Raw genomic sequence first — 13,248 nt, forward strand, 5'->3', positions numbered from 1 at the left:
ATAGCCAAACTATCCCTACACACCCTGCAGACTTCACCCCCCCAAGGGGTCTCTCACATCCCTCGCTTCTCTTCTAGAGTTTATTCTGGCATTTTATATCATATTCATTTCCAAAGGAAGGAAAAAGAAGCAAAACGTGGAGAGAGGCCATCAGACCTAGACCTCTGTGGAGCCCTCCTGGTTACAGGCGTCCTGGCCACTGGAGTCACTCCATCCCACTCCTCCCTCGGGGAGCTGTAGGACACCTTCCTGGCACCTGTCTCCACATGTGTCCACTTGGCACAAGAACCATCACGGGTCCTACACCAGCCAATGAATAAAATTTACATTTCTTTTTTTTTTGTTTTTTTTCGGCCATGCCTGCGGCATGTGGGGTCTTAGTTCCCCAACCAGGGATCGAACCCGGGCCCTCTACAATGGAAGCACAGAGTCCTAACCCCTGGACCAAAAGGGAAGTCCCTAAAATTTACATTTCTTCACATGAGAGTTAAGGCTCTTCCCAACTTGGTCCCAACCTCTCTCAACCCAAGTTTACTCCCTCAATTCCCCACTTGCCTTCATTCCCTGTAAACCCCATTTCCTTGATGTTGGCCCTTCAGAACCCTGGCTGACAATGACACTTCATCTGGGAGGCCCTCCCTGCACCATCTTCTCCCACAGAGACCCCGACCTAAAGGCCCACCCTCTTCTGAGACGGTCTCCCTGATGCCCCGGCTGGAAGCCCAGCCTCAGCAGAACCCCAGCACCTTAGACGGGTGTGACAGCCGGTGTCTGCTCGACAGCACAGGACTTTGTATACATGGCTTCTCTCGGCTACATGAATGCAATTCCCTGAGGACAAAGGCTATTTCGCTTACCTTTGTGTCCCCAAAGGACTCTGAAAAAGTAAGCCCCTCTCACCATGAAATTAAAATGAATCCAAATCTTGTTGGATTCAAAGTTAGTCACCCCAGGGACAAACCTGAACTACAAGCAATTAAAAGCTGATGCCGTGGAACTTGGTCACTGAATAGGCCGCAGGGCCTTTGCACTCGCTGCTCCCTCTGCTTAGAACACTCCTCTCCTGACCCTCTGGATGCTGCTCCACCTTCAGGTCTCAGCTTGCGTGGCACCCCCTCAGAGAGGCCCTCCCTGTTTACTCCATCTCGGGTACCCAGTCACTCTCTAACATACCATCCTGTGGCTTTCACAGCTGGAGCACAATCGGAAAGCTTAGTTGGTTATTCACTCCTTAACCTTCCACGTCCCTAGGCTCTGTGGGGGCAGGGACTGTGCCGGTCTGGTTTGCGATGCATCAGTAGTACCTTGACGGTGCCTGGCACATAGAAGGCGCCTGATAAGATGGATGTTATTCAATGAGTGAACGAATGCCTGAAGGTATGCAGACAGGAGTAACCACACGAGCCTGGATTAGCGCACACCACGCGCAGTTACCAAAGTCTCTAAAGTACGACAATATACTTACTTGTCCAACCTTCGAAAGTTTAAGTTCTCTTAACGTATAGTCATGAGCAGCACTTTCTTTGACGTTCCTAACACGCATGACCCCGTATTCTTTTAGCGCATACTCGTCAGGCCAGTATTTGACACATTTACTCTGGAAGGGATCAGAGAAAAGACAGTTAATCTCTGTGAACTCTGACATGAAAGCCGAAACCAAAAGAAAACCAATGTTCAAGTCTTCCTTGATGACCACTAACATGGAAAATGGCCTGTCTGGTATCTAACTGTTGGGTTTTGAAAGAAGGAAAGAAGAATTCAAAAAGAAAAGCAAGTGTGTGGAGAACCAGGGAGAAGTGGGAAGAGAAAGCCGCTGTTGCAAAATTGTCTAATTTGAGCCACAGGTCTAAGGAGAGTCAGCGTTTGTTTATTTCTCTCTAAAGAAACAAAGAGGCAGAAAGAAGGGCACTACCCGGTATGAGCGTGCTGCCTAGCATGCACTCAGTTCTGAATCTGCCAGTCACTCTGCAGGGAAGGCAAGCAGGGGCTCTGGAGGTGGATGGGCTGCCCAACGAGCCAGACTGTCTGGTCCATTTCCGTGCCAGTGTAGGAGGTCTCCCCGCCTTATCTAACCCAAGTGTGAATAACTCCAGCACAGAAAGGCAGCTGATGGGGTTTTGAACCAGCTGCTTTTTCTATATCCAGATCCATCTGATACCTGCTACACACGTCACCTTCGTTTAACTGGGTGCCTGGGAACGCGAAGCCTGTAATAGCTGCTGGCTTCACAGCAGGCAGATTGGAGAATATAGCACCAAGGGAATCATTCTGGCTGCCAAAGAGGAAGATATTTTGCTCAATGAGAGATGACTCTGCATATATTTGGTGATGTGTCCTGGGCAGAGAATGCCTTTGTGTCTTGTTTTTTCCTGGGAGCAGTCACCCACACCACTCACTTTCAACAACAACCAAGACACAAATATCAGCAAGAGGAATCTACCTTGTACATTAGGAAGACAGAGAAATTCACTGTTATAAAACAAGAAATCAGAGAGCAGCTGCAGACATCTCCACAGTCAATGACTGAGGGAAAGAAAAAAAACATGGCAGGAGGAAAGGTCAACAGAAGAATTAATGGACAGTGTTTACTTTTCTGCTTACCATGGCTTATGTGGTCTTTTATGTATTATTCTGAATTCAGCTTTCCCTCCACGATTCTGTAGATCCAAAAACCTCTTTGACAGATTTGACACAATTTTTATAATACCCAAATAAACACTTTGACTATTAAATGTACTCAATGCTGTCACTCTCCAATCAATTCTGAGGACTGCTGGTCGCTCAAAAGAAGACAAATTAAATCACAACTCCTAACACTGTAGCCGACTCTGCATGTCTGCAATCTACTGTGCCCTCCTCCCAGTTTCCGCAACTCTGATGTAAACCTTGGCAAACAAATTCTAAAATGTGAGTGCTAATACTTTAGCTTTTAAATTAAAGCCTAGGAATCAAAGGGAATTCAGAGTCTGGTTTTTCTTCTGTGCACTGGAGGGGATAACAAGCGAACAAGTTACCAGAAACGCTCGCGGGGAGACTGAAAGCCCATCATGTCCTCCTCTCCAGCAGCAGAGTACAGAGGAAGAATAAGAAAACAGACAAAGGCCGGGAGAAGGAGGTAAGGAGCGGGGGGCAGAGTGACTTGGCCCAACGTCTGTCTATTCTAGGAGTTTCTGGCAGCTCTTCTGAGAGGGACCAATCCTGACCCCTCTGAAGTGACCCGAGAACCCTCTCTTCACAGCCCCCAAGTCCTCTGAGAACAGGTGGCCTCCTACAACTGCAATCAGGCAACAGGCAGGACGGAGGGCTCAGTTTTCCTTTCCATACTTAGAGCAGGTGACACTCACCTGAAGCAGAAACTATGAAGACACTTTAACTTGTCCATTAATTCAAGAATATCTACTGTTACTGCAGGCAGCTGCTAGCGGAAGCCTCTGTTTCACAATGACCAGACCTGGCCTCAAAGGTATTCAGAAGTGTAACAACTAGCAGTACAACAACGAAAATCTTACAAAATCACATCGCCCTTCACAACTGATAAGAAAATTACATTAGAAGGGCTAAAATCCAAAATCACCCACCTGTCTTTTTATAGGGTATGACTGCTACATTCCATGCAACTTTTACATAAACCAGTTAAAGTATATCTAAAAAAAAGAACTTTGACTAGAACACAAACAAAAACAGAGAACTTTTCCATGTTAAAAAATCCACAATGGATGGGGTTCACTTTGGGATAACACATAGAGCTGTCACTCAGTGAGATCTGTCTGCTTCTCTATAGTGTGGGATATTATAATTTTTAAAAACCTGAAGTGTCATGAAGAGTGCAGGGAGATGGGTACTGGGCATATGCTGCTTGGGGGGAGCGTACACTGGGACAACCACTCTAGAGGGTAGTTGGCAGAATTTATTAAAACTTACAACATGCAAAAGCAAAAACAATAAATAAACAAGAAAAAATAAACACGAAAATTTCAAAAACGGAAGAAAAACAAGAGGAAAAAAAGAAAAATTAAAAAAAAATTTTTTTTTAATTTACAACATGCACACCCCCTATGACCTAGCAATTCTTCGTGACATCTAACCTAGAAAAACACTTACCACATACAAAAGCGAGAACAAGACTGTCCACTTCAGCACTGTTTATAAGAGCAATAACTGAAACATTTAAATGCCTAGTATCTGACGGTTAAGCAAATGGTGGTACATCCATACCATGGAATACCATGCGATTACGAAAAAGAATGAGATAGGTCAATATGTACTAACAGAAGAAGTTAGAGCATATATTTAGCGGGGAGAAAAACACCAAGATACACAATAAAGTTACTATATGACAGCACTTTTTCATACAGTACTTGTCCGAAAATAGCACTATGTACTTCTATAGGTGCACGTACGTACGTAAATACATGTACACGTGCAAAGGTAGGTATATAATGCCTATTATACGCATGCGTATGCAAACGCCAAGAAGACAGTGTAGAAGAATACATATCAAACTGATAAGAGGGTTTATGTTGGAGGAGGGAACAATTGGGTGGACAAGGGATGGTGACAAAGGTAATTTTAATTGTAAGGAGTTGGAATGTTTATCTGAATATATTGTCTGGATAGTTCAAATTGATTTTTTAAATGCTTAGAAGTCCTAAGTATAGTTCACATGACAAGTGAAATCAATGTTTATTGATTAGTCCTCTAATCCCCTGAAGGTACCAGACAGGTCTTCTTACACTCACTTTATGACCTCTGCTTCTGGACACAATGGGGTAACAGAGACTGGATTTACTCTCCTACCTTAAACCACTAAGATGGAAAAAGGAAATGACATATATAATAGGATTAGTAACAAGGACATTTAAAAAATTACTATATATTCCATATGTTCAAAAGGTACAGTAAATGATGGACATGTTAAGAAGAGAGACATAGGATATATTAAAAAGACTCAAATAAAAAATGAAAAGGACAATGTCTACTGTGAAAATTACACTGGATAGGATGAACAGCAGACTGTACACTGCAGAAGAAAAGATTAACTGAAACATGTATAGCAAAAGAAACTTATCTAACTTATCCCAGACACAGAGGGAAAAAAGTGAACTGAAAAAAAAATGAAGAAAGTCTCAGTGAGCTATAGGACAACTTCAAACAGCCTAATATATGTGTAATTGGTATCCCAAGACAGGGTGGGTTGGCAGTTCATATGTGAAGAAATAGTAAACATTATTCAAATTTGAAGAAAACTATAAACCCATAGACCCAAGAAGCTCCATGAACCCTAAGAAGAAGAAACAAAGAAAACCGCACCAAAATATGTCATAATCAAATTTCTCCTACTCCCTTTTTTCCAGAGGGTCAGAGTAAGCTTACTGTGTTTACTCAGCTTTTTTTTAAAAAAATAAATTTATTTATATTTTATTTTTGGTTGTGTTGGGTCTTCATTGCTACCCACGGGCTTTCTCTAGTTGCGGTGAACGGGGACTACTCTTTGTTGAGGTGCGCAGGCTTCTCATTGAGATGGCTTCTCTTGTTGTGGAGCACGGGCTCTAGGCGCGCGGGCTTCAGTAGTTGCAGCACACGGGCTCCACAACGCTGGCTCGGTAGTTGTGGCGCACGGGCTTAGTTGCTCTGCGGCACATGGGATCTTCCCGGACCAGGGCTTGAACTCGTGTCCCCTGCACTGGCAGGCGGATTCTTAACCACTGCGCCACCAGGGAAGTCCCTATTCAGTTCTTAACATGTTCAACCTGACATGTCCAATACTTCAAAAAAGTACAGTATATAGCATACCTTTCCTCTCTCCACTTCTTTTGTTGTCATGACAATCACTCGGGAGTTCTCTTGAAACACCATCCGCCAAAAGTCATTCACGGTGTTTTGCAGGCAGCCTTGTGTGGCAATGTAACTCTTTTTGGGCTTTGAGTTGTTGCACTTGGTTTCAAATTCAGGCTAGAAATTTAGGAAGAAAATACTTCAAACATTTGAAAACTGCTTTCAGGCCATGAGGAAGGATTTAAAATACAAAAACTGGCTAGCAATATACAGTCAGAAAACACCACAAGAAACAAAGTTTACCATGATAATGTTTGCATTGATGTAATCTGAAACAGGCTCATTGGGATCACCATCGTGTAGGACAACCCTGGTGTGATCAACTGGAAGAAAAAGAGACCATGGTCACAAAGGTACTGAGGCCTCTTCAGGACAAATCAGTTCAAATCAGTGCATCCTCAACGAGTCCAAGTTTTGCTCATTTCATGATAAAACAACATTAAAAACTAAATCTTAGACAATAATCTGAATATGGCGCCTCATAATGCTTTCTTTAAGAGAATAAAGTAGCAATGTCAATCCCCTGGTTTTGATAATGTACTATGGATATATAGAATATTATCATTGGGAGAAGCTGGGTAAAGGGTACATGGGAACCCTCTACATATTTTTGTAACTTCTTGTGAGTCTAAATTATTTCAAAACAAAAGGTATTTTTGTTTTTTGGGTTTTTTTTTTAGAGGAAGAGTAAACTACAGGTAAATGACATGATGTCTGAGATTTGCTTCAAAACAGTTCGAGGAGAGAAGAGAAGTGTATCAGAATATAGATGAATCAAGATTGGGCAGGAGTTGACAATTGTTGGAGCTGGGTGATGGGTACGTGTGGGTTCTTTATACTGTTCTGTCTACTTTTGAATATATTTTAAACTTTCCATAATAAAAAGGGTGTTTTTTTTAATGAAGTAGAATTAAATACAGTATCTAGACAACAGGATTCTGATGATAGTATCTACTGACCAAATTTTATACAAAAATACATTACTGATTTTAAAAAAATCTGAGTGTTTTACCTAAGCAACACATTTTACACTGAGAAATAGTAATAAAGTTGTATGTCTTACTAGAATAATGTTCTTTTGCTTCAGACTCCCCATCTTTAAAGAATATGATGTTAATCAGAAGAAACATCTGATTGGGATCTTTAAGGGAGGAAAGGGCAATAATATTCTATTTATCAATAGATACTGCATAACACTGTTCCCTTCATCTTTTCCTACATCCCCACATCTTACTAATGAGTACCATTTAGACCTCTTGAGCAGAAATGAAAACTTAAGACATAAAGAGGGCAATGCTTCCCCAACGTCATTAGGACCATGCTGTGGCTCAAAATGATTCTCTACAAATTCCTCATTGTCTCTCCTCAGTATTAGAAATGCCTCCACTTTCTCCCATCCTCACCTGCACACATTACAAATATCTATATGGATGTGATATACACATACACTGTGTGTGCGCACCTATGTATACAGAAAGACTATGCCACGCACACACACACAGACACACACACGCACACATGGGATGGGTTTACAGTATCTGACAAAATAGCTCTGGCCTGAGAAGACATTACAGCAGTGCTCTCCAATCTGATCATGCTGCCCAAAAAACTTCAATAATAAAGTTTTTGAACACTGAAATATATATACAATTATAGATACACACAAGCCTTATTTTTAAATTGGGTAAAAACATTATGCACGCTCTGCCATCAAGCTGCACATCAGATTTAAAATTTTCTTTCTTTTTTTTTTTTTAGACAAAGGATGTAAATCAAGAGACATTCTAAATGTTCCTTCCCTGTCCCATAGCAGACTGCCTTACCCAGCCCACTCTGGAGACCCTGCATTAGAGCTCAGGGCTAAGAGCAGTGACTTTGGGGGCTCCAGTACCAATTCTCCCACTCACTCCCACTTGTGCCCTTGCTATAAAATGGTCCCTAAAATGGGGATAATAAGAACTCCTGCTTTGTGTGCATGGGATATGGATTCAGTGAGATATGGACTCAGAGTCTGGCACAGAGACAGCACTCAGGGGAGGTGAGCTATCACAACTGCGTGGTGCCATTTCTGGGATCCTCACCCAAGGCCTACATCCTTCTGGGCCTCTTTTTCACTACAGTTCAACTCAGGCTCTACCTGGCAGCATCTGGGTGTTAAAGGAGGTACTGCTTTATGAATATCACAAGGTCTGCTTCTGAGCAAAGCATAGGTATGCACCTGAATCTCCAGTAATTCGAGCTCAAGGGATGAGGGATGTCGGAAAAGATGAAGGGAACAGTTGGAAGAACCCCCAGGAGGAGCTCGTCTGTTCCCCAGATGAGGGAACGGAGCCCCAGAAAGGAGGCGTGCCATCCCCAAGACCCAAGGGCTGGGCGCTGCAAAGCAAGGACACAAGCCTGGGACCCTTGAGCCTGACGGTGAGACCCTGGGAGATGGCAAGCCTTGAGATGATCTCTCCTATGGCAGACAAAATTAATTAACAGAAGGAAACAACCACACACTAAGCCTCCCAGTGGCAATTTTGCTCCGTAATCAACATCACAGGAACTCAGTGAAAGAGGCCATCCATCCCCAAAACAGCTGATTATTTTGGAAACTACTTACAATTAAAAGAAGCTAAGGCCTTGGATCTGCTGAGAAAGCACATGGCCCCCAGAAAAGTTACTGAGACACGGGGAATCAAAACCTCCAAGAATGACTATTATGGAGAAATATACTGATACTTACAGGGCAGGATGTTTTTATATCTATTTTTGTTTTTATTCTCTTGCCTCTGACCCTCTTTTCGGCTGTAGAGAAGTTTGCATTCTTGTTGTTGTAGTGTCTAGAGAGAAACAAAAGTAAATATTATTATGCACCAAAAGCTTCAAAAAAAAAAAAAAAGCTTGACCCAGCACTTCCACTTTAGGGAATTTATCCTAGGAAATGTTCAAGAGTCGTGGGCAATAGCTACAAGAAAGTTCACCTTAATGCTATATCAAGAGTGGCAGAAACACTGGAAGCAACATAAATGTCCAACCAGAAAGGGCTGCCTAAATAAACACTTTCGTTCATCCATACAAAAGATGTTCTACAGACGTTTAAAAGATATCCTAGGAGAATACTGAGTGCCTTGGAATGATGATCAGACTAAGTATTAACTGAAAAGCAGGTCAACGTTCCAAAACAGTGTATTACATAAGCCCATATGTCTGCACGCACCTGTGTATGTAAGAAATCGCAGAAGGATGTACACCAAAAAAGTAACGGGGATTATTTTTTTCGGAGCAGTGGGATTATGCTTTTTCTTTTTCTTTTCTTTCTTTTTCTTTTTTAACTGTTTTTTGCCTAAATTTGCTACAATAAATAAATATTTATAAGAAGAGAAACCTTTTAAAATAACAATTATTAAGAATGAAAGCCAGTGAGCATTGGTATACAGCATCCAAATAATACATGTGATCCATGTTCTTGAGGATTTTATGATCTGCCTTTTGCCATCGATTAATTCAGAGCAAGCTGAAAGTCAGTTCTCAAATTTGGATCCTGGGGGACAGTGGAAGTAGTGCTGGTACCACTAGATCATGGGCATGCAAGCTTCGTTAGCAAGGCTTTAGAGTCCTCCTATGCCTCAAACCCATGTCAGTGCCCTGGGCAGCCAGCCTGCGTCTGCACAGACACCCGCTCTCTTATGCTTTGAGGGGAGGTGGCCCCTATCCTCTCCTCAGCCAGAGACGGAGGAGGAGGACTCTCGGGCTCCCAAAGCGAGGGGTCAGGAAGGACACCTCTGCAGGTAAAGGAGGTGGGGATCAGGGCAAGAGCCTAAACCAGGCAGCCACAGCGGAGCTGGCCCCAGGGGAAGAGAGGATGTGGGGAAGTGGTGAGAAGCACCAGCTGCAGAAACAGACAGGAAGGTGGACAAGCCAGGCTGAAGCATTTTCAAGGAGTAGGTTTCATTTTCAAAATTACCAGAAGTGCCTCTTCAAGGGACCCTTGGTTTCAAACAAGCCTAATTTGAATGGGAAATCACAAATGGGGCAAATCAAGAAAGTGAAAGGAAGACTAAAAAAGTGGGGGGGAAAAGTGTGTTATATATATTTTTAATATATTTATATATGCTAAAATGATTTTCCCTTAGAGATTTCTCTACAAGGAGAGGCGGAGTCAGTATTTCGTAACACAGCAGCCCTGTTAGATTTCCAGTTCATTTATCTGAATTTCACAGACAGGTATGAAAGTCAGGAGTTTAAATTGCTAGTTTGACACTCAGTTTCAAAATGCAATATTTGGCCTTGACACACAGCTCCTAACCAAAGTGTTTAGCCAGTGGAAACCTGGACAGAAATAAAATACAATGTATGCAGAACTCTGACAGTCAAACGGTCACTCAAAATTCTCAAATGAGTTCACTGTAAGTAATTACAGCCATTTGCCTTCTTGGAGCTGGCACTTCCTCTGAACTGTGAGCCAGCCTTACCGTGCAATATTGCTGGGTTAGGAAGAAAGTGTGATCTTCATTATTAGACATTAAGGTGAGGTTCAAACACTATGAACTGAATCAATCACTTAACCAAGTGAAGAGAAACAACATCAACAAAAGCCGCAATGGGGTGGGGGGAGGGCGGGACACAGGCTAGGAAATAACTAGGTGCTTGATTCAAAACAAACTTGACAGCAAAGCATTCAAGTGTTCACTTATGAAACAAACTTCAAGTGATGCTTCACTTGTGGAGGGCACACTGCCAGAGCAATCTCTAGAAAAGGCAAATTTCACCCAGTCCCACCCTGTTTAATCACCTTCAATTTCTCCCTCTGCCTTCAAGATCAAATGCACGCTTTTCAGAACAACTCAGGAAACCTTCTCTGAGCTAATGGAGGCCTGTCGCTAACCTCAGCTTCTGCTTCGCCAAGTTACTATCCTGTCCGTGCCTCAGTGTCCTCAAGTGTAAAGTGGGGCTAATCCTAATTACCTACCCCACAGGGTTGGTGTTAAGAGTTAAGGCGCACTGTCTACACTCTAGCCACACCAAATATACACAAGGGTCTCGAACTCACCATATTTCTTCAGGCCTTCATGTTCTTATTCATGCCATCCCCTCTGCCTAGAATTCCCTTTCTCTGCCTTGAGCACCTATGAATGGTTACATTTTACTTACTCATTAGGACCCACCGCAAATACCTCCTCCTCTGGGAAGCTCTCCTGACCCACTCAGCATGACCTCCCTGTGGCTCACAATACCAGTGCAAGGGCTGCAGCACCTCCCTCCGTGAGTACGCTCGTCACACTGAATCCCAGCTACGTTTTTACAATCTTGTCTCTTCTACTAGAGAGCATGGACCACCCTTGTTTGCCTGCAAACAGCACAGCATCCAGCACAAAGTAGGCACTCAAAATGTATCCGCTGAATGAACAAATAAATACAGAAGGGGGTGGAGGGAGACATACAAACCACAGACCATCATGGCGATGGCCTCGGCACTACAGGGCCCACACTCAGCATCCCATGCTGACACTGTCGGCCTGGCCTTCAACATAAAGAAAAACCACGTAGGCAAAATATTAAAACAGCATTTCCCGATCCTTAGTCATTTGAAAAGCATCTTCAAGATGCTGTGCCATCTCAGCACATCACCTGTTATATCAGTTGTTTTCTTAAATTAACAGCCTCTTTTTTCCCCTTCAGAAAATGGATTTCAAAAGGAAACTGCATATTACTAGCCCACATGAAAACCAGTATGACTTGCCATATATGGAAGGTAACCAGAAAAAGGAATATAATAAAAACAAAATATTGTCAAATTCTACCTGGATACTGTAGCATGCCTGAGACTTTGTAAAGGAAAAGGGACACTGGCAGGTGTTAGAGGTAGGTGTTAGAGGCATATTAAAACTGTACTCAGACCTTCTCCTAAGCCACGTCAAAAGGAATGGGTAAGGGTTAAAAAGAGAAAAACCTTCCTCACTCGCTAATTCGATCTTACTGTGATGGGGTGCCACCGAAAATCATCTCACACACCAAGAACACTTTGCTAGAATAATCCAGAGTTCCAGGCCAGGGAAACCCTCACCAATACCCATAGCATGTTGGCTGGACCATCTACTCAGCTCAGCCTCTGGCTTCCCTCATCCTGCATTAAGTTACCAATTGCTTCTTCCATGCGGATTTGAGGTTTGAACAGCACACAAGTTGAGACAGTTTGGGCCCTGGAGTGTTCCAGAAAGGACAGGCCCAGAGGCCCTGTGTCCCAGGCGCAGTAGAGTGCTAACCGCCAGCGGCTGGCAGCTGTCACGGATTAGTAATGACTAACAGTGTGCCTCTCCCTGGCCAGCCCCGCTCCTTCCTCAGTGCCCATTAGCCCATTCTCATCTGCGCCTGGGGCCCAAGTTGCCTGAACACATTTCATTTCCCACAGTGGAAGGCTGCCATCCATCTCGAGTGAGACTGAAAATAAAAAGAACTCAGAAGTTGTCACTTTCCATGTTCTGCCTGCAGAGGCTCCCCGACTGCACCCGAGATAATCAGCTACCGCCTGCTAAGGGGCGCTTCCTCCCCAGCAGCAGGCTGATGGCCAGAAGAGGCAGGAGAATAACCAACAAGCCCTGCCCCCAGGAGTTTACAACCCCTTCAAGGTTGATCTTCCACAACCTCCCTCTCAGCTGCCCCCAGGGCACCAAAAGCTGTGAATGACCTGCGGCTGAATGTCACCGTCTCCATCCCCATTCTCCACTGGGCCTGGCAGGATGCCAGTGATAAGGCGTGGGACAGGCAACTAGAAAGCTGGGGCACAGGCTGCAAGATACCCCATTTTCCCAAGTAAAACAACCAAAGGGTTTGCAACCAAGGATGAACCCTCAGAAAGGACCAGAGGCTAGTTACAGTCACCTGATTACATGAATCAACGGTGATCAACAAATGGATTATATCAAACTTTTAAGCCTTTATAAAAGGCATGAAGAGAAAGGCAACCCCCAATCCACACTGTACATTAGGCGTGCCCAGCAGCATGACCGAGTGTGGATGGAACAGGTGTTCACAATGCAGAACGGTCCCTCACATCTATGGCTGTTGAATATCTGTGCTCCCCACACCTGGACCCCTGCCAGCCTCCAGCCTAAATGCCAGTAGCAATATCCCCTGTCACCGTGACGACCGAAAGAGACCCTCACAGGCTTCCAAAGTCCTCTGATTAAAGACCATTGGAACTGGCTCTTGACCAGAATGTCACGAACGCAAGTGGAGAAACAGGATCAAAGAAAGACAGACAAACAACAAATGAACGGGCAGAGCCAGGCAGCCCCACGTGCCAGGCCAGTGGCCTGAGAACCATTTGCCTGCACTGCTCTGAGCAACAGGGACAAATTGCTAAGGGGAAAAAAAAATAACGCCACTAACCATTAAGGCCAGACCAAACTGTACAGTATTTTTAAAAAC

At 43.7% G+C, this 13,248-nt stretch overlaps 1 protein-coding gene across 4 annotated transcripts in view; it reads right to left on the bottom strand.

The window, feature by feature from the left end:
- PTPN11 (protein tyrosine phosphatase non-receptor type 11) overlaps positions 1-13,248 on the bottom strand; it is a 79,690-nt gene that overhangs the window by 22,230 nt on the left and 44,212 nt on the right. For 3 of the 4 annotated variants that reach the window (XM_081252686.1, XM_081252689.1, XM_081252688.1), the window contains exons 7-11: positions 8,564-8,660; positions 6,899-6,976; positions 6,079-6,158; positions 5,794-5,952; positions 1,466-1,597 (exon numbers count right to left, since the gene is read on the bottom strand). In XM_081252686.1, coding sequence (XP_081108812.1) covers positions 1,466-1,597; positions 5,794-5,952; positions 6,079-6,158; positions 6,899-6,976; positions 8,564-8,660 — 546 coding nt within the window. The remainder of the gene's footprint in view (positions 1-1,465; positions 1,598-5,793; positions 5,953-6,078; positions 6,159-6,898; positions 6,977-8,563; positions 8,661-13,248) is intronic. The other variant, XM_081252687.1, reaches the window with a different exon arrangement.

This window comes from Mesoplodon bidens (genome assembly GCF_964165515.1).
Source record: "Mesoplodon bidens genome assembly, chromosome: 13".
In the NCBI taxonomy this organism is placed as follows: domain Eukaryota; kingdom Metazoa; phylum Chordata; class Mammalia; order Artiodactyla; family Ziphiidae; genus Mesoplodon; species Mesoplodon bidens.